The following is a 20,572-nucleotide window of genomic DNA, read 5'->3' as shown; positions in this document are numbered from 1 at the left end:
GGGACGGTTTGGGGCCATGATGGAGGTGTTGGGTTCTCTGCATGGAGCCGTGTCTTTCTTGTGTCAAAGGGACGGTTTGGGGATGGGATGGAGGTGTTGGGTTCTCTGCATGGAGCCATGTCTTTCCTGTGTCAAAGGGGCGGTTTGGGGACGGGTTGAACCGCATCCCGTCCTCACCGCAGCGAGCAAGAACGGGAGCATCCCCTCAGCGTGGCTCAGAGCGTGTCCGGAGCCCGCTGACAGCGCAGGGGCTCAGGATGCTGCTCCCGCAGTGTGCCTGACGGTAAAAGAGGTGGCCGTGCGGAGGGGCTGTAGGGGCACAGGTTAGGCAGGAGGACAGCGTCAGTGGGGTGGGATAGTGACAGTGCTGTCCCGCTCCAATCCATGCTCCTTGCCTGGTTTCATGGCATAACGTGTCCCGAAGTGCCGCATCCTGGATGGGAGCTGCGGGGAGCCCGCTCTCAGCTCAGCAGCAGCAGATGGGTGTTCGCACATTCTTTATTATCAAAAAAGAAAGGATGAAACCAACATTAAATTAAATAAATTACGAACATTTCTGAGCTGGTTGTACATCCGCGTTCATCGAGTGAGGCTTCGGAGCCGGTACACATCAGCATCGCTGGCTTTGAGAGCAATAAAGGACACTGGAAACGCAGATATTCCGACCCCGGCGTTGATTTCAGCTTCCCTGATTCACTTCCCCATGCACCTGGAAATGGAGACTGTGCCTGCAGCAAGGCCGTTTGCCCACTGAGGTTGTGCGATTGCACCTCAGTGATACAGAAACATGGATCTGCTGCTGCAGGAGAGTTTCTTGTTCATTGCACCGATGGCTTGGTTGCTTTCTTCCAGTGAGCAAGTGAAAGCAGTGCTCGGGCAGTAGCAAGAGACCATGAGTAATCACCATGACCATTACCATTACCATACTCATTGCCATGCGTAATACAAGAGAATTCATCTCTATTTTACCTCTAGAACAAGCTATATACATGGTTCTGGGAAAAGCACTGCTGTCTAAGATTAAAATAAGCAATAACCATTACTTGGTGGGGTTTTCCTGCTGGAAACCAACCCTCTTTGGTTGTATTTCTCTCCTGCGCCACATAATCAGAAACTGAGGTAGAGAAATGGTGACTTAGGTACCTAAAACCAAAGCAGCAAGGTCCTGCTCTTGCTTCCTTGGATGGGTGTGTGTGATGGTGCATGAAGTTCTGGTTTCCTTACAGGAGACATCTGGGAGCTGGAGGAAAGCCCCAGTTTCGCCCCAAAGCCTTCTAGCAATGTGCTGGGGAATCAGCTCAATAATGGATAGGTAGCTCAAACCTGTGCATTAAAGCTTGCTGATATTTTTAATAGAGAAATAAAATAGCTTCTTAAATTATAATTTGCTTTCATTATTAAGGCCATTATTTTTTGCATTCATGTGAAGATCACAAACTGTCCACTTTTGCTTCCATTACTGTTCACTTGTTGACTCTTGCATTTTACCCCAGTGCTGGCAATACTCTGTAGGAAGATTCGCAATTCAAATAAGGGAAATGGTTTTCATTCCAATGTGTCTTTATCTTAAATCTTTTCTAATCTTATTGCCATAAAAGCCATACTGGCGGTTGAAATGCACTGAAGAAAGGGGTGCTTTAAGCCTTGGCTTATGCTTTGATTTTCCAGGCTTTATATTGTCATCTTGTCATTATTGTCACCACATCAGCACTGGGTAAGAAGGGAAGGCATCAGGAAAGGAAACTAGAATAGCAGTTGTTATTAGCATCACTCCAATGGAAGAGAACGTCAGACTTGGGGATGATGAAGCTCCCAGCTGCCTGGCTCTGTGTTAGGGAGGCAGGCTCCTTTGCCTGGGATGGTCCTGGCCTCACTCGGGCTGCCCCCCAGTTGCAGGCATAAAATGCACTCAGATCTCAGTTTGACTGCTGGGTCTCTTGGCAATAGCGAGTAATTGTCCTCTGTGTTAAGGCACCTGCCTTGGAACGAGCTCACTGCACTTCTGTAGTTCATGGGGTGGCGTTTCCTGAGTTCCTGGTTCCAGTGTTTCTGTACGCTGCCCTCAAGACCAGAAGTAGAGCAGGATGGAGGGAGGAATGTACCAGTTCAAGAGGGGTGATGGCCTCTTGCTTTGCAAACTTGTTGTATCCCCCAGGCAGAAGTGCAGCTCTTCACGAGGGGATGGGAGAGAGGAGGCTCTTTGGGAGGGTTTGCCTTGTGCTGAGGCTCCCTGTGTGCTCACAGAGCTGTCTGGGTCTCTGAGTGGAACATGCTGCCAAACATCTCCTGAAGGGCACACAAGACACGCTGGGTTAGGGCTGATGCGTGGCACACACCCAGCAGCACAGCTCAGAAGTCATTTGGTCACACAGGGGAATGAGGGCAGGAACTCCAGCCCTTCCCAGCCCTGCTCCGCAAGGGAAAGCCGGAGGCAGGGAGGTCACTGTGCTTCCAGCCGTGCATGGATAGCATGGGGAAGGTCAGCACTGGAATGTGTCTCCTCCCACGGACCGGGGTTCAGTGGGTGCAGATAACTTCAGCGTTAACAAAGCCTGCTGGAAAACTTGTCCAGGGACTGTTGGGCTTGAGCTAAACCTGGTTCTCCAAGTTCACCCCTGTGCGTGGAGACCACAGGTCTGACTGTGTGACCCAGACTGGATTGAAGGATTGCCCTGTGGGGAACCAGGGCTGCTCCTCATCCAGGTGCCTGCCAGAGCTCATGACAGGGGTTTTAAATCAGTGTTCAGCTATTCAAAGCATTTCTGTGTCTAGCAGTTTGCCTGGCACAGGGGACTGCCCACCCCATCACTCCCGACCACAGCTTCTGATTGCCACCTTATGTCCACAGCTGAACGCGTGACCCTGACCCTGGAGCTCACCTCCTCCAGGTTCTTGAACTCTGTGCTGCCTTCATCCGCAGACTCATCATAGATGGAGAGCTCTGTCTGGTCTGGCCTCTGTGCCGGAGAGAATCAAATCCATGAATTAGCGGGGGGGTGTGTGAAAGGAATGAAAAAGGCTTAAAACATCCCACGTGCTCCCAGGGAAGTGCCCAGGAAGAAGAGGCACAGAAGGAATCCCGTTGCAGGGGTTTATCTCCTCTGACTGAGCTGGCACGTAGATATCTCTCTGCTGAGATAGGAGATACCTTCCCTTGTTCTCAGGGGATAACTGACTGACACTGCCCTGCTTCCAGCTCCAGTTACCATGCAATAAACCAGCCTGCATTTGGGGAAGTAGCTTGTGTTGTGAGTATGTGCCACATCCCTGCCTCAGCCTTTCCTCCTCCCACCAAGGGGAGCACGCAGGGATGCTGGGGCTATTCCAGCACTGGTGAATGTGCTTTGCCTTCATGTCTGGGGGTCAAATTCTGCTTTTGTATGCAGCTGCATATCCCAGACACCACCAAATGGGAGCATAGTGTTGGAACAGCTCTTCTGGCTTCTCCGGGCTAGGACAACATTCATCTGGATAGGGATTGAATCAATGCAATCCATAGGTGCCAGCCCATACGTCAGAATTAGGAGATAAAATGTTTTGTAGGATTTAGACCTTTACCACTTGAGATAGGGAAGAAGGGTGCAGTATTGGGTTATTCTGCCTCTGTGCAGTGAGTAAACCTCACAGTAGAGTCCTGTGAGCTGCAGAAATCCTGGGGAGCAAATTTACCTCTTCTAAGCTGGGCGGGTGGACAACTTCCTTGATATCTGCCAGTGCAAAGAGGACAGCATCATGGATTGTTAGGAAGAGGTGACTTCGGTCCAGGCCCCCTTCCTCAAAGACGCCTCCTGTGCTAATGTCATTGTAAACCTGGGCTGAAGGAAGGAAAGACCCATGAGCAAGAAGGAAACCAAAGAAGGAAGCCTCCAAAGGCTGACAGTGGTCCTCTGAGCTAAAGCAGGGCTGGGGTGCATGGAGAAGAAACAGGTCTGCTGCAGGAATTAGTGCAGGGATCTGTTTTCCTACGTGCTAAACATGGAGAAGTTCCAGTTGTATCCCTTCCCAAGTGAAAGGAGCTACTTCAGACACAGAACAGGGGTTCTCTTCCCTTTCTTCTGTTCTCTTCTTTCATCTGGGCTAGTTGGGTCCATCAAAAGGCTGACAGCTCACACAGTTTGCATAAGGAGCACGAAAAGATCTGCCTGCCAGGGGCACACGAATGGGGGGAGATCACATGGAAATAGGTTCTGTGCGGATTCTTACCCTGCACGTTTGCCAAGAACACTTTAATCCCAATCTTCTGGTAGCTGGAACACAGCTAGAAGGGATGAGAAGGGAGAGAGCGAATTAATGATACTTCTGCTTCAGAAGTCTTTTATCCAGGCCCTTCCGCGTGTCCTGGGAATGCTGATGGAGAGGAGGGTAAACACTTATCCCAGCTGCCCCAGAAGGTGCCCGTTGCCTGCCTGTGTTTGGAGAACAGAACTGACCTTGCCCAGCGCCTTTGTGCCCATGAGGTCGACAAAGCACACTCCGCTCATGTCCAGGATGATGGTGTGGAAGCTGAGGTAGGGCGGTGCTGTCATCACAGGGTCGAGCTCTGCTGCAGGCAGGAAGGTGCTTCCTTGTACAGCATTAGTGCTGCCCAGCTCACTGGAGCCGGCAGCGCTGGTGCCAGGGGGCTGGAACGTCACGTAGGAGATGCTGGCCCCGTTAGCGGTCGTCTGGTTGTTGTTGGTGTCTGTTGGAGAGCTGCTTTCGAAGTCCTTCTGGAGCTCTTGCAAAGACAGGGTCTGCAGCAAAGCAGAAACGCGCAGTGAGGGCAGGGCGAGCCCAGATCCTGACGTGTGAACGCACCTCAAGTAGCCGGTGGCAGGAAGTGGTTTAATCTGGACTAGCTCCAGCCTGGTGCTGGGCTGAGTGTCCCTTGGGGCTGGAGTACACTGAGTTAATTTCAAGTTATTCCTGTTCACATGCTTCAAGGCTGCTCCAGTGAAGCTGGGAAATGTGCTTCAGAAGGGCACTTCTAACCTGAAACGCTGACAAAGGGCATCTTTAAAGAAAGAGGGCAAGCCCCGTTCCTAGCAGATCATTCACCCCGTTTCCATCTCTAGAGCTTTCTTAATCCCAGCCACTTCCAGTTCTGCTGCATCTTAAGGTTTAGGCTGTTGGGAGGAATGGAGATGTAGGCAGGAAGGAAAGGAAGCAAAGTGTGGTCAGGAAGACAGCGCAGAAAATCCTGTGTCAAGAGGAGCTGTTTGATGGGGACTTGGGGTCTTATTCCTCAACACAGGAACCCAGACCGAGCTACCTTGTTCTGCCTCAGCAGGAGTTTGGGTAGGTTTGGTGGTGGTTGTGCCGTGCCCTTCTCCTGCCGCTTCACGTACTTCTTCCTGGCCAAGTACACTTTGCCAGGATCCACCCCTGTCTGTGGGAAAGAGGCTTTGCTTTGGCAGAGTCTGTTCAGCCCCATAGCCAGGGGCAACAGCAAGGGCTGTTTGGGGCTGGCTGCAAGCAGAAGGGCATTAGGGCAGCGCTCACCTTGGCTATGATCTTCTCCCGGAAGATCTCCGAGTTGGCAAAATACAGTGGGGAGCAGTAGGTCACGATTTTAATGCCATTAAGTTCATGCACCTGCAACAGAGACAAGAGCTCAGCCCAGGCCTGTTGGGGTGCTGCAGGGTGATGGGGGCTTGGGGCAGCAGGTAACTGAGCAGCAGCTCTCCTGCTGCCCCTGAAACCAGTCGGCAGCCAACCTCATGGGCTCGAGTGTCCTCACCACATTGTGGCAAAGAATGGATGCTCAAGTGCCCGTGGCAGGGGTTGGAACTGGGTCATGTTAAGGTCCCTTCCAACCCAAACCATTCTGGGGTTCTGCTTACCTTGTTGTAGGCTTTCGGGTTCTTGTAGATGTCAGTGGAAGTGATCTGGCCCAGGGCAGAGCCGTTTCGGCTGGGAGAGAAGGGGCAATCAGCGTTAGAGTAAGTGGTGGAGGGGAAGCAAACTGCTTCACTCCATGTTCCATAGCAAGGGATGAAAACTGGCTTAATGAAAACACTTCCATTTCATCCCTGCAGAGCCTATAGGGTAAAAACCCCAAAGAGTCAGCAGTTTGAGATCCCAGGCTGGGAAATGTCAATAAAGGGCTTTAAGGGATTAAACCCGGTGTGAAACCTTCACACACATCCACGGGGCGCGTTCCTCTTCCGAGCAGGACTTTCTGCTGGGAACTATGCAGGCAGCTGGAGTGAATTCCTTCAGCCTTCCCCTGCCTTGGGATGTGCACAGGGCCGGCAGTAAATTAGCGCCTGCCATTCCTGTTTGCACATTCCAGGAGGACACCTGCACTCCCCCGGGCTCCTGCTGCACGTCCCTGCCCCGCACGGGCCAGAGGTCACTCGTAAAAGGAATCTGTCGTGAGGTTTTCCTTCTCTTTTGCTCTTTGGGGCTGCTCCCGGGACTTACAACTGGGTATGGAAAACCACGACCAGCACCGAGAATCCCACGCCCACAGCGACTCCGTAGGGAAGGCTCAGGAAGAAGGCGGACAGGAAGCTCACCAGCCAGACCAGCTGCAGGGAGAGAAGAGCATGGCACAACCTCTTCCTCTACCATGGGCACGGTGAGGGATGGAGAACGGCTCTGTGCTGATAGCCTGCACCCCAGGAACTACACAGCTCGGGGTGAAAACACCAGGACCTGAATTCATAGAACCATGGAATGCTTTGGGTTGGAAAGGACCTCAGGATCACCCAGTTCATATAACCATATCCATATAACCATGGCCTCTGAAAATCACCATCAGGTTATTATAATCCCATCCTCAACCCTGATAAACCTAACTTTGACCTGGGAAAAATCAGGGTAATTTTGATTTCAGCATCTTCATTCATATGTGTTGTACATATAAATGACAAGAAGGGCTTCCCTCCATCCAGACTTCACTCTGGGCTATGAGGGATCCCTGCACTTAGTGCTGAAGCAGGGGAAGTTCAGGTTGAATATAAGGAAGAAGCTCTTCCCTGTGAGGGTGCTGAGGCACTGGCACAGGGTGCCCAGAGAAGTGGTGAATGCCCCATCCCTGGCAGTGTTCAAGACCAGGTTGGACAGAGCCTTGGGTGACATGGTCTGGAGTGAGGCATCCCTGCCTGTGACCGAGGTTGGAACTGGATGATCTTGATGTCCTTTCCAACTCTAACTATTCTATGATTCTATGATCTTAATGTCCGTTCCAACCCAAACCATTCCATGATTCCATGTGTGGATGGAGGGTGCCTTTCCCTCCTGATCCCCCCCGTGAGCCCTCTGCCTGCTCTGCTCACCCATCTCCAGCCCTGTCCGAACACTGCTTTGGGGCAGCTCTCCACTCAGCCCAGCCCCTTTGGACTCCTCGTTTCCCCCACAGGCCGTGTGCCAGGCGCTGACGGGATGCTGGCTCCGTGGGAGCCCTTCAGACACTGCTGGCTTATGTCAGACGCTTCCAAACCGCGCTCTCGCTCCCCTCACCCCCTGCCTGGGTTTATCCATCAACCCCTGCCTCGGGTCCTTATCACTGCGAAGGGCTCTCCTCACCCTGCAGGGCTATTGTGTGACTCCTGCGGTCCTGACTCGGCACCGAGCAGGGCCGGTTTGGCTAGTTCTGGGCAAACAGGCTCCCGAGCTTGATTGGCATTTACCCAGAGCAGGGAATAGTTCAGGCCTCTGGGAGCCGTGCGCTGAGCGTGAGAGTGCTCAGCTGGGCTCTGCTGCTGCTCCCGACCTTGGTGCTAAAGGGCTGGAAGCCAAGATCCCACCAAGAGATCAAGGGGGCTGAGAGCATCCTCCTGCCCCCCGAAGCCTCTGCCCTGCGTGGCCGTGGCTGCGCTGCCTGCCGTGCCCAGCACTCACGCAGTCCAGCCTGCTCTTCTTCCACAGGTAGAAGGGATCCGCCAGCTGCTTGAGGGAGTTCTTCAGGTTCACTGCGATGAGGGCTCCCAGGACAGACTGAGGAGGAGATGGGGTTGGATCAGCCCGGAGGTGGACGCTGCTCCAGGCTGCATCCAACCTGGCCTTGAGCACTGCCAGGGATGGGGCAGCCACAGCTTCTCTGGGCACCCTGTGCCAGCGCCTCAGCACCCTCACAGGGAAGAGCTTCTGCCTAAGAGCTCATCTCAGTCTCCCCTCTGGCAGGTTCAAGCCATTCCCCTTGGCCTGTCCCTACATCCCTTGTCCCAAGCCCCTCTCCAGGTTTCCTGCAGCCCCTTCAGGCACTGGAGCTGCTCTCAGGTCTCCCCTTCAGGAGCCTTCTCTTCTCCAGGCTGCCCCAGCCCAGCTTTCTCAGCCTGGCTCCAGGGCAGAGCTGCTCCAGCCCTCTCTCTGGATGGGCAAGGGTGACACAAAGATCCCGCTGGGCTCTGGGTGGGATCATTCAGACTGCTCTCTCCTGCAGAGCCTCAGTGCAATCAGGCAGGAGCCCCCGGTGCCGGCAGCAGTTTGCATCGGGGGGTTTGGAGCAAGCCTCTGCCCTCCCTTGGGTGCGTGGAGCGCGTGACGCAGCGGCCACGCTGTTTGTACAGATGTTTGTTACCTTTGGAAGGGGCTCGAGGTAGATGCCCAGCGCCAGCATGGTCACCATCACCACCATGGCCACAAAGAAGCTTGCCACCTGCAGCAAAGGAGGAAAGAAATCGCATACAGAGACGCCAGGGCCTTCCTAACCCCCCCCGGGCTTCTGTCTCCTGCTGCTCCAGCCCGTGGCATAACTGCCCTCTGCAGTAAGACAGAGGTGAGGATTCTGCAGATCCCCCAGATAACCCCAGCCCTCCCTCGGGCTGCTCCGCCAGGGAATCCAGGCTGGGATTTACAGCCCTGCATCAGTGACCGATCCAGAGAATCATCCCGGGAATGAAATGGGGCTGGGAGGGAGGGAGCTCTGCTTTAACCCCAGCAGCCTGGAGCACTCCGGCAGCACGCAGCTGCTCTGTGGGCCAGGTGAGGAAGAGAGGAAGAGGAGAAGGTGCTCACTTGTGATTTCCCTCCTGCCCCATCGACGGCGAGAGTGACCGAGAGAGCGCAGCAGATGACGTGGATTTTGAAGAAGGATCCGAAGAAGTTGCTGCAGCCCAGGGCCAGCATTTCCTATGGAGACAGGGACACGGCCATCAGAGGGGAGCGATGGCACAGAGGGCGTGAGCTGCCGGGCAGGAGAGCTGCTGCCTGAGTGTCCCAGACCCCTTCCCTGCAATGAGAGCAGGTGGGCTCTGCTATAGCAGGGAGACCTGGCAGCCCGATTCCGCATCAACACGTTGTCATCTGTTGACGCACTCAGGGCAGGGCTCCATGCGGTATGTGTGGCTGCTATTGAAAGCTGCCGCTGTGCCAGGGATGACAAAAGAGGATTATTTAATGTCCTGCCTCCCGCGGTATCTGGGTGACACACCAGGAATCCAGGTCTGTGCTCGGTGAGAAACACACGTGCTCGTTGTGCTCCAACAGCAGCAAACACACAGCTCTGCCAGCACTGCGGGCTGGAGCCTCAGCAAGGCGCAGAGCTCAGCCTGAGGCTCCCTTCCCTTTGCAGGCTCTCCCGTGCACACGAGGTGGATCTGCCCTGTCCTTTCCCCCCTCCATGGCAAGCTGCCACGGGAGCCCGCATGCACGGGAGCAGCACGGCTGCAGGAGCAGGGCGCGTTTGAAAGCCTCCCATTCATGCGGTGAGGTTTTCCCTTCACGCCTGAGAGCTCCTTGGCTGCGTCCTTCCAGGCCGAGCGTTACCTGGTTGGGGTCCACGTCGTAGCCGTGCTTGGCTGCCAGCGTCCTCCCCATGGCCAGGTTGATCACGTAGCTCACGATGGCGAGGGAGAAGGCCGTGCCGATCATGTCCTTCCACTTGTGCACCAGGGGCAGCGTTGGTGCTGGGAACCTGCGCTCGGAGCGGAGGAGGGAAGCAGTTGTGACAGGAGCGGGGTGGGTGGCTGGGAATGCCACAGCCCACGGGTGGCTGGGAGGGATGGAGGCGGCTGCGTAAGGAGGTGCAGCGGTGCTACTGGGCAGTCCTGGACGGGGGCTGTCGTACGGCAGGGAAGGCTGCAGGAGGAGGAGGAGGAAGGAAAATGAGCTGGAAGTTGAGTCGGACCCGCACATGCGCTTACCCCATGCTGATCTTCCCAACGACTGGCATGCCGTACTTCTCAGGCATGTTAAAGCTGCCGGAGATGGCAGTGGCAACTATTACCTGGAAGGACAGAGAATAACAGAGCAGTGAGCAGAAGGAGCATGAGCTCTCTCAGGAGCACTAAGCTTGCTTTACTCCTGAGGCTGACAGTGCAAAATTAGCCCCAGATTTGGGCTAGGAAAGGAGAGAACTTCTCCATGAGGAGTTATGTTCCTCATCCTCAGCATCACCAGGATGCAGGTACAGCCTAACAGGGATGAGGTGGGCACCAGAGGTATCCTCCACGAGGATGGCCCAAGACATGTGGGGCCCACATCATAGTCACTCTATTGATTCTCTGCTGTCAGGTAAGGGGAGGGACTGGCTCCTGCAGGACCTAAGGAACAGCTCACGTGTCACTTACAATGATGATCTCCATGGGGATGGGCATCCGGATCTTCTTCATGTACTTCAGGTTGAGCTCCTTGACAATGATCAGGAGCACAGCACTGACCAAGGCATAGGCCAGGGAGGCCACGTTGGTTTGGGGCAGACCTTTACAAATGTCAATGAAAGTCTAAAGGGGAGAGAAGAGGAGAAGGTGTCAAAGGGAACCAGAGACTCTGGACAGTGTGGACAGCAGAATGGAGATCATTTGTTACCACAATCAACTGCAAACACCCCGAGATGTGACGAGGGTGAGGGAAGTGCTAGAAACCCTGCTGCTGGGATCAGCAACCAGCCCTGGGGCTGTGCTCCCCACTTAAATGCAGTTTTGGCTGCATCAGTGGAGGATGCATCCATGGGAGATGCAGGAAAGCCCAAGAATGGGGAATCCTGCTCATAGGAAAGGTTTCTGTTGATCACAATTGTGCAAGTCTCCTGCTGTAAAACACAGTTCATGTTCTCCCCAAATCCCAGGCCCCTTTCAGTAGTTCTAATTGGAAACTAATGCACAGATAACACTGTAAGGAAATACAGTGGCAGCAGCATGGGACATCCGTATTCCCCCTCCCTCCACCCTTTCCTTCTCCCCAAGCCCCCCTTGCCCGGGTGCCTGCGGTGGGGTGGTCACTGGGGAAGGAGGTGCAGGGAAGGCACCCACTTACATAGACGATAGCTAAGGGCCCGGTGTAAGATGGGACTGTCAAGCCGAAGACGTACTTGAGCACGGAGATGAGGATCTGCAGCCCTGCTGCTGTCATGAAGCCCCTGATGAAAGACTCGGAGAGGTAGATGGCAACAAAGCCGAACTGCACGAATCCCAGGCACAGCTAGGGCAGGACAGATGGGGGGGTGTCAGGAGCGTGGAGCCTCGGGAGCTGTGGTGGGAACCTGCTCCGCTCCGGGAGGGCTTCACACCAAAACTGGGATCCCCCAAACCCCCGGCTCCGAGGCATCGCCCACCTCCTGCCACCAGCAATACGTGGCTGGCTCCGTGTGGGAGCCATACAAGCGCTTACTTGGATGACGGCGGTGAGGCAGGCCAGGGTGGCCGAGATCTCCAGCCTGGCCGCCTCCAGGGCTGTGGTGTTCACGCTGGTCTCATTAGTGGTGTGGTTGAAGTACTGGAAGTCCGACTCCGGAGCCAGCTCATTGCAGACGTTGCCAACAATAATGCTGATGACTGCAAACGTACCTGCAGCACAACACAGTGATGTCAGTGGCTTTCTCTAGAGAGCATCCTGTCCTGGAAGGTGCTCGGACCGAGTCACCCAGCCCATCACCGAACCAGCCCCATGGCAGGATGCGGCTGTTGGTCACTGGGGTGAGATCCTGCTGTGCAGCCAGAATATGGGATCCCATAAACCCCTGGCAGACCAAACGTGCCCAAACACCTCTATTCTGGAACACAGTGAGTAGTATTTAACTGCCTTGTGCAGGCGGCTGCTGCGCAGACTCTTACCTGGGACCATCTGATGGATACCCCCAAGGAAGAGGTATGTTACCAATGGGAAGAAGGAGGAGTAGAGCCCATTGACAGGAGGCAGATTGGCCAGTAGTGCAAAGGCCATCCCTGGAAAGCACAAGGGAAATGGGTCTGTGAGGGTGGTGTCAGCCCCTTGCCGTGCTCACACTCATGCCAGCTCCAAGAAGGTGCTGTGCCTGCTGCCTTCTGGGCGGAAGAGGGCAGGGAAGGGCACCACAGAGGAAGACAGGGACAATCAGGTCAGAGGCAGAGCTTCTGGCAGCTAATCCCCCCCAAAGTGGACTTGTGCAGGCTTCTCCTTGAGCTGGCAAAGTGCCGTCCCCCCTCAGTGACCCCGGCTCATCGCATCTCACCTTGCGGCACCTGGATCGTCCCCGCGCTGACGCCCCCGAGAACATCAGGCAAAATGTACTCCTTGATTTTGTACTTGGGAAGCCACACGAGGATCGGGAAGAGGCTGAAGAGGATGAGCTTGAGTCTGGACGCTGAACATCTGGAGGAGACGGGAAAAACAAGCACGTAAGGGAGGAAGCAAGGGAGCGAGGAAGGGTTGTCCTAGGAATGTCTCAGTCTTTCTCCCACACCAAATCCTAAGCCCAGACTGCTTCTGGGTTGGCACATGCACTGTCTCTGCCAGCTGACGTGTATGGTCTTGCTTCCCTGTGCTACTGCCTCCCTTCTTCCAAGCAATGGGGCTAGATTTCCAAGACGGTGCTCAGCCAGCTTATTCATCTTTATTTGCACAATTATTAATCTTCCTTTAAGGAAGGGCAGTGCTGGTTTTAATGAGGCAGCTGATACAAGGATATCCCAGCTGGAAAGCTGAAAGAAGTAACCCACCCCCTCATCCTGACATCCCTATTGAACAGCTCTTGGAAAAGACCCCCGCATCCCAACTGCACTCCGTGCAAACCCTTCCTGCCAGCAGTGAGTAACCAGCTCCACTTGCTTCAATACGATTTGCATTTCTCCTGTGCCTTTCATCCACCCAAGCCCTGAACATCACGGAGGTTTCCCAGGCTAGAAATGGAGACTGCATCCCCAGGTGTGAATCGCAGCCCAGCTCCAGACCGAGCCTGGTCTCTGCTCAGCCCCTGCTGTTACCTGAAGAGGTTCCTCAGTTTGTCCCCAACAGGGTAAGTTCTGCTTTTCTTCTCAAACTCCTCGTCGAAGAGGCTGAGGGAATAGGCAGGACGCTCGATGACGTAGCGAGGCCTGGCCTGGTTCATCTCTGGATCATTGGATTCTGCTCCCGGCACGGAACAAGAGGGAAAAGCAAAGGCAGGAATGTGAGCGGAGCCGGCCCCACCTGCGCTATAACAGACCGGACACCTCCAGCGCCTGCGAGCCCTCCCCACACATCTCCACCCTAAATAGTTTCCCTGTGGCGCAGGGGCAGGTCCTGGGAGTGGCTTCTCCCGGCACCAGGGGCTGCTGCTCCCGGCACTGGGATTCTCCCCCGGCCCCGTGGAGGTGATGCTAATGAGCGGGAAGGGGACCGCAGCGCCCCGGATTGTGTGGCACGGGAGCAGGGGTGCCAATCTCAGCTCTGCAATCTCAGTCACTGCCTTTTTGCCTCGGGCAGATCACTTGACCTTTCCCGTGCCTCAGTTTCCCCACCTGCCAGCAGGGTTGGCCGGGCTTTGCAAGGCAAAGTAGACACTGACTAAAGGCAGTTTCCACCCGAGGGCTCATTTCCACTGCCAAAGGGGCTCGTTTGCATCCAGCAGCCGTCCCGTTCCTCACTTGCCATGAGACAAGGCTAGGAAGTGATGTGCGCGAGGATAACCGTTGCTATTCCATTTCAGTGATGAAGATGCCCAGCTATCTGGATGCGCTAGTCCTGCCTGGTGGCTGGCTCTTACCAAAGAGGATAAATTCCACAGAACCCTCATTTTACTATGACCAGCGATTCCCTGGAAGTGGGGAGAATCAGTCTGGAGAGGCTGGGAGTGGAGGAAGGAAGTGGTCAGGTATAAACCAGGGATCTTGGTAATTATTTGTGGTAATGCTTGTATCTAAGTGGGTCATTGCCCAACACAGGAGTGGAAGAGGGGGTGGAAAAAGCTGGTGATTCAGGCAGGAGAATGCACCAAGAAACAACATCCCCGTTGCGGAGAGCTCGCAGAGTGATTTGAATGCGGGAGATCCTCTTCTCCCCTCTGTTGGCACTGCTGAAGGCGGTGAAGGCACTGAGTGCCCTGGCAAAATGCCCATCCACAGGACCAGTGTCAGCCCTCGCTGATAAGCAGTTACCTCGGACTAGGGGCTGGAAGACATGAGTAACAGGGAGCAGTGGCCCAGCAGTCCAGGGCAGGAAGGGAAGGATGATGCAGGCAGCTGAAACTTGGGAGAATTTAGGTCAATGGGATCATTATGCAAATAGGAGCTAATGGGTTCCGAAAGGGAGGTCATGGACCCCACTCCTGCAGTGATCCTGGGGGCAATCCGGTGCCTTTGCTGTAGAGCAGCTCCAGCAATGCTGTGTTTCTGATTCCAGGCTCTGGGAGAGACCCCAGCCTATGTCCTTGGAGGGCAGCTAAGGCAAAGAGGAGACGTGTCCAACCCAGTCCATGCTATGATCCCGTGTCCCTCTTCCTGCGTTACCAGGTGCTGAATCCAGTGCCCTCTGCAGGCACTGGCGTCCCTGCGGCTCCCTTTCAGCTGGAGATACCCTTCCAAGAGCAATTCCAAGCGTTACCTCTCAGAGGGTTGATTGGTGCAGGGCAACACTGAGCAGTGTCCCAGGCTCTTTCCCAGTCCCGACGCTCATACCGGGAGCCCATCTGATAACCACTCATTCCCTGCTTTTCCCACGTCAGGCTGCAGGAGCCTTGTCTCTACCTCCCACTCCCGTTGCTGGGCAGGTTCCCAGCCTTTCCCAGCTCCCAGCCCCACAGCTCTGCTCTCCGTTGCCAGTTTCCACTGTGTAGCCCAGGTCCAGGTTCAGCAGCAGGCATCTGAAGGGTGAGAACCCCCCCAGGTTCCGGGGCAAGAAGCCCCTCTTGGTTTCTTTCTGGGCTCCATCGCTTGCCTGCCACCAGCCAGCCTGGAGCAGCCAATTCTATCCCAGCTCCTTAATGAATTTCCCCTGCTGAGCGAAAGTGCTGGCAATCAGGGAAAATAATAAACAAGGCAAGTATCAAGGGGAAAATATCCCCATGATTAAATTCCATCTTAAACAAACAGGCTAATGATGTCAGCGTCTCGGACACAGTCGGGTTCTTGCCTTGGCTTATCGCTGGCCTTGCCCTACATCAAACAGCAGGTTAAACCTCTGAGGTTTCAGAATTAAAGGGAACGAGCTGGGGGACTGCTCCTTGCACAAAAGGCAAACCCAGCTGTGCTGGTGGTGGTGGGATAAGAGCAGGGCTGCCGGGCCGGGGCAGGATGCTGGAGCGATGCGATGGGCATGGAGGGAGAAGCAGAGAGCCAGGGCCCAGGGTGTTCACAGCTCAGTTCCAGAATGGTGTGGCAATGAAAGGACAAGTTCTGGGGGAAGAGCTCCAAGTGAGAGCTCCTCTTCCAAGCTTTCCAGGCAGCCCGTTCCCCAGTGGGGGATGCTGAGGAGTGTGAAGTTTGGCCCCACTGATAAATGCACTGAGAAACTGGGGCAGGCAGTGAACGAAGGCAGAACTGCTGAGCTCCGAGGGCATGACGTGGGTGAAAGATATTGTCCCAGTAGGGCATCAGCTAAGAGACCCATCGGCTCCTACCCGGCTGACCCCTGCCCCAGCAGCCTCAAAGCAGGCTGTGCATGCCAAGCATGGACCTTTTTCCAGTGTTCATCTTGCGCATGCGCTCACTGGGCTCTTATCTTCCATCCCTGCGCTGGTGATAGCTGTGTTTGGGAAGAGGAAAGTCACATTGAGGTTTCTGGCTAGCGCTGATAGGAGCCACTGGCATAAAGCCGCTTGCCTTCGCTGGCATAGGCATGCAAAAGGGACCCCAGACCGAGGAGCGTGAGTGGGAAAGCAATCTGTTCACTGCCTTACTTGTGATACAAGAGCCCGGATTGACCCCAGTGCAAGAGCTGGACATTCAGGGCATGCCTCTGCTACGGTTTAGGGAGCAAAAACCAGTGCTCTGGAAATAACATTTCCTCCTTTGTCTGCCCCTTCTCCATCCCCCTTCTCCTTGCACAAGGCGCTGCACACAGAGCTCTTGCTGACGGCTGCTCAGCTGGCGGAGGTCTGCTCCCTTCCACATCCTGGCGGAATCCTCACCGAAAACACCTCTTTCCCAGCACAGTTGCCCAAGAACCGGTTGTAAAAGGCAGCTCCCCCCTACCCCAGGAGGCAAGGTCTGCCTGCACAAGGCAAGCGCAGGTGCAAGGGTTCGGTTGCGACACCAGGACAAGGTCTTGACTCCTGCTCCCCGCAATCAGTGCCCTCAGCACTGAATCCACGGCGATTCCCAGCCTCCCGCGCCCGGCTCTGGCTGCAGGTGCCATGGAAGCCCTGGGGCAAGGCGGTGAAAGGGCCCAAGTGCTGCAAGGTCAGCGAGGAACCTGTCACCTCCTGCCCTGGAACCTGCGCTGTGCTTCCCACTGGGGCACGGGACAGGGCGGCTGCACTGCTGGGCTCTGCCCCTTTCACACCTCTGCTATGGAGCTGGGCGCGCGGAGCACACAGGCAGGAGGAAGAGGAGGTTTTGCTGTCAGTCAGTTCAGGGGTTGCAGGAGGGTGTTGTGTAATTCACCTCTATTGGATGCTCCCAGGTTGTTCCCTCTTTCCGACCTCCTGGCATTAGGGACCAGGCAGTGTGGGTGATGGTCCACACTGGGAGCTTGTCACCAAGGGACCCCCAGCATGTTCCTAGGGGTTAGTGTCTTCAGCCACTGCCCACACCTCTTTCCTCACCGCTAAGATCACTCTAATCCAGTTGAGTTTCATTTTCCCTTTGGCTCTGAATAGGGTTCATCTGCAGCTGAACTGATTCAGGAAGACAGCACCTTGCAGGGGGAAAGCCAGATAGAATCATAGAATCATAGAATAGTTAGGGTTGGAAAGGACCTTAAGATCATCCAGTTCCAACCCCCCTGCCATGGGCAGGGACACCTCACACTAAACCATCTCACCCAAGGCCTCGTCCAACCTGGTCTTGAACACTGCCAGGGATGGAGCATTCACAACCTCCCTGGGCAACCCATTCCAGTGCCTCACCACCCTAACAGGAAAGAATTTCCTTCTTATATCCAATCTAAACTTCCCCTGTTTGAGTTTTAACCCATTACCCCTTGTCCTGTCACTACAGTCCCTAATGAAGAGTCCCTCCCCAGCATCCCTATAGGCCCCCTTCAGACACTGGAAGCTGCTCTGAGGTCTCCACACAGCCTTCTCTTCTCCAGGCTGAACAGCCCCAACTTCCTCAGCCTGTCTCCACATGGGAGGTGCTCCAGCCCCGATCATCCTCGTTTGATCTGGATCCCACGTTTCTGGCACAAGCATGTTGGTAAAATCACCTTTCCTGGTGACGTGGGGAAGGGGAGGAGGCAGCGGCAGGGCAGCGGTGGCTGTTCCAGGGAGCTGAGCAGCCGGCACACGCGGTGCCACACATTGATTGCTCACATTTGGAGCTGGGGTTTAGCAGAGGCTGATGCTGGGCGAGCAGATAGATCAGTTATGGAAAACATCCTATCCCAAGGAGGGCTTTTAGCCTCAGACAAGGCAAAACGCCAGAGCCCATACAGTTCATAAAGCGAAGCTGTTTCAAGCCATTTTACCCCCAGCAGCACGCAAGGACCCGGCATGACGGCTGATGGAATGAACTCCAGACGGAGGGGGACATGGAGAAGGAGGGAGAGGGGTGCTGGGAGGTGTTAACTGGCCCTGCCTGACGTGGGGAGGCACGGAGGGATCCGCACACCACGGGTGCAGGGCAGGGAGGAGACATCCCTGCTTCCCTCCAGCTCCCACCTTTCCGTCCCGTGCTGCAGCCCCGCTGTTAACATCCCCCTTTGGGAGCAGCCGAGTTCCTCCACTCCTGCCCCCTTGCCACGGGGCAGCCCGGCATTAAATCAGTGTGCTCTTCCTTTGCTTAGATCAAATATTTGGCGTGTTCAGTAGGTGATTTCCATCGGGCAGATGCCTCTTTGCTGATTCCAATTGACCCAGCCCAGTGCAGGCACCGGGCAGGAGCCGGACTCTTGTTCTGCCGTCGCTGGGCCGGTGCCAATGTTTGATGTACCACTTCACACGAGTTTCTAACCAAACTAGCTCTGCACTTGGTAACCAGCATAATGAGATCTGCGGACATCTGCCATCTACTGCAGGTGAAGCCACAGGGTGTTTGTGAAGTGAAATGCTTGTATTCAGCAGCTCCTTGCATGCTGTTCAATGCAGCACATGCCGGGGGCATGGGGGATCTGCCCCGCACTGACACAGGGGTGATGGAGCCTGTTCCTTGTGTGGTTTGATTAACCCTCTTGTTCCCCACCCCATCCTCACTCCACATTGCTTGTGCTGCTGCAACCAGGGTGAGGGAGGGCTGGGCTGGGGCCAGGCAGTGGGCACAGAGCCTGGGGTGTAGGGCTGTAGGGATGAACCCATTGCAGTCTCCTGCTCTCCGCATGCCTCCAACACAGACCTTGCCCTCTGCCTTTGAAAAGCAGGTGGGCAATGCAAATCCCAAGGAATTACCAGGTTTGCAGACTGCAGCATTCCTGCACTTATCCAGGATGCCTGCTGCAAATGCTCCTTTGGGAAGGAAAAACACCTCTGGGGTCAGCCAGTCCATCCTTTCCCAGCGGTCAAGGATGAGACAGTTTCTGTACTGGAAATCTCTGGCTCGAGGCAGAAAAAGAGTGTGGCCAGCAACAAATGTCACTGCAAGGACTTATCTCCAAGGGAAATATTGGGACGGGTCCCCAGCTTTTCAGCTTGCTTACAAATAAGGTGTGGGTGACTTTTATCAGGGCAGAGCGGAAGCATCCCCGCTGCGTGAGCAGCAGTTTACCCAGTGGAGCAGGCTTATGGGGATATCTTCTATTATCTGCGCATGAGGGCCACTGCCCAAACGGGACCTAAACATCCATGAAATGAGACTGGGAGCACTTCCCATTCCCGGCTTTAAAACTCCTTCCTCATCTGATTGCATGCGCACATACACGCATGCCCCAGGAGCTGAGACCCTTTGCCTAGGTTAGATTCCAGCTCACAAGCACTGCTCCTCACCCATTGCCTCCGGGTGCCTGTGTGTGCAAACTGCAGCATCTTCGGGACCGGGACCACTTTCCATCGTCCCAAGCACAGAAAGCTCTGATGACAACAAGGACCCAGAAACATATGTATAAATGTTATATAAATATATAAAACTTGTGTGAAGTGGTACATCAATATATAAATATAGATGTAATATATGTATATATACAAATGCTCTGTCATCGGTATTGCCTCTCCTATCCCAGGGAACCCCCCCTTTGTGGAGCGCAGCAGGAGCCAGCCAGGATAAGGTGGCAGGATTTATTCTGGCAATAATGCAGTCACGCATTTGGCTCTTCCAGCCCCTCTCCATCAATCAAGCTCTTGGATCCTTGGTGTTGCTAATTCCTGAGTAAATCTGCTGCTGGAAAACCCCCTTTTGCGAAAGGAGGGAGAAAAAGAGAAGGGGGGGGGGGAACAGAAGTACGAGTTCTCCAAATAGTGCAGCTCCCACCCGGAGCTGTGCAAACCCCCCACGCCCACCCAGACAAAGAGCACGATTGTTGGAGCGGGGTTACCTGCGCCGAGGAAGGGCCGATGCTGGAGGGGAGCCGCGACGAGGCGAGAGGTGCAGGCGAGGAGCTGCGCCAGGGCTCTGCTCCGAGCAGCCCGTGAGTCATTTATAAACCACCCCGGGGAAGGGGACCCAGGGCTGTGCTCGGCGCCTGATTGGCTTGGGGCAGGTAATTGCCAGCGAGTGCGCCCGGGCTAAGCCCAGGAGATAGCCGGGGAGATAAGGGGAGATCTGAAGAGGGACAAGGGCTTTTTTGGATGTCCCCCTCCACCCCACCCCTTCCTGCGCTGGCTTCAGCCGTTTGATCCCCTTTGCAGGTCGCTCTGTGCTCCCGGTGACAATAGCTCATATTCACCATCACCCGGCCCCCTCCCTCGCCTGCTTTGGACCCGGGGTGGGAGAAGATGCTTTTGTTGGCCTGGATGAGGTGGGCAGCGTCTCCTGGCCTTTGTGCTCTGTCTCCGGGATGGACAATGGAGAGCTTTGTGCCAGCGCCGGACCCTGCAGCTCAGGCTTTGAGGAGGGGATTGGCAGTGGAAAGCAGTTTCTTTCTTATTTCCAGGTTCAAAGGGATGAGAGGAATGGGGAAGAGTCGCTTCCTGGCCTAGTGGGGACATCTTCCACTAGAGGAGGAAACAATTCAGTCTATGGGAAGGTGTCCCTGCCCGTGCAGGGGGGTGGAACTGGATGAGCTTTAAGGTCCATCCAGCCCAAACCATTCCATGATTCTATTTAACATGTGAAAGGTGTGGGCTCCATTCCCTTGTCCCCAGCCTCCACTGGCACCACTGTGCTGAGCTGTGCCAGGGCTCGTGGTCTCCCCTCCTCCTAGAGGGATTCAGGAGCACAGGAAC

The 20,572-nt window shown here is 55.0% G+C and overlaps 1 protein-coding gene across 1 annotated transcript; it reads right to left on the bottom strand.

Annotated features, from left to right (window-relative positions):
* Nucleotides 1–2,068: 2,068 nt before the first annotated feature.
* Nucleotides 2,069–20,043, bottom strand: SLC26A9 (solute carrier family 26 member 9). The gene is made up of 21 exons (XM_061454882.1): nucleotides 19,723–20,043; nucleotides 13,107–13,248; nucleotides 12,356–12,495; nucleotides 11,979–12,089; nucleotides 11,536–11,711; nucleotides 11,182–11,346; nucleotides 10,497–10,649; nucleotides 10,071–10,153; nucleotides 9,694–9,841; nucleotides 8,944–9,057; nucleotides 8,507–8,584; nucleotides 7,828–7,923; nucleotides 6,406–6,512; nucleotides 5,823–5,892; nucleotides 5,482–5,574; nucleotides 5,252–5,368; nucleotides 4,431–4,733; nucleotides 4,204–4,258; nucleotides 3,670–3,815; nucleotides 2,880–2,957; nucleotides 2,069–2,286 (listed from the first exon to the last, which is right to left on the bottom strand). Exons 2-21 carry the CDS (start codon nucleotides 13,229–13,231, stop codon nucleotides 2,239–2,241), a joined length of 2,406 nt encoding a protein of 801 aa, XP_061310866.1. The 5' UTR covers nucleotides 13,232–13,248; nucleotides 19,723–20,043; the 3' UTR covers nucleotides 2,069–2,238.
* Between the last annotated feature and the right edge of the window lie 529 nt (nucleotides 20,044–20,572).

Source organism: Pezoporus flaviventris, unplaced genomic scaffold, assembly GCF_033815535.1.
Source record: "Pezoporus flaviventris isolate CSIRO_AGI_PZ_B2104156 unplaced genomic scaffold, CSIRO_AGI_Pfla_v1 ptg000017l, whole genome shotgun sequence".
In the NCBI taxonomy this organism is placed as follows: Eukaryota; Metazoa; Chordata; class Aves; order Psittaciformes; family Psittacidae; genus Pezoporus; species Pezoporus flaviventris.
The sequence above is the reverse complement of the archived record's forward strand: the minus strand, read 5'-3'. Positions and strand labels throughout refer to the sequence as shown.

Bases quoted from the DNA above. Each gene is read 5' to 3' on its own strand.
- SLC26A9 (XM_061454882.1), bottom strand. From the start codon at position 13,231: ATGAACCAGGCCAGGCCTCGCTACGTCATCGAGCGTCCTGCCTATTCC. The intron at 11,347-11,535 runs GTAAGCGCTTGT...GTCCTGCCCTAG, and splicing joins GCCTCACCGCCGTCATCCAA to CTGTGCCTGGGATTCGTGCA. The intron at 9,842-10,070 runs GTAAGCGCATGT...CTCCGAGCGCAG, and splicing joins GTTGGGAAGATCAGCATGGG to GTTCCCAGCACCAACGCTGC.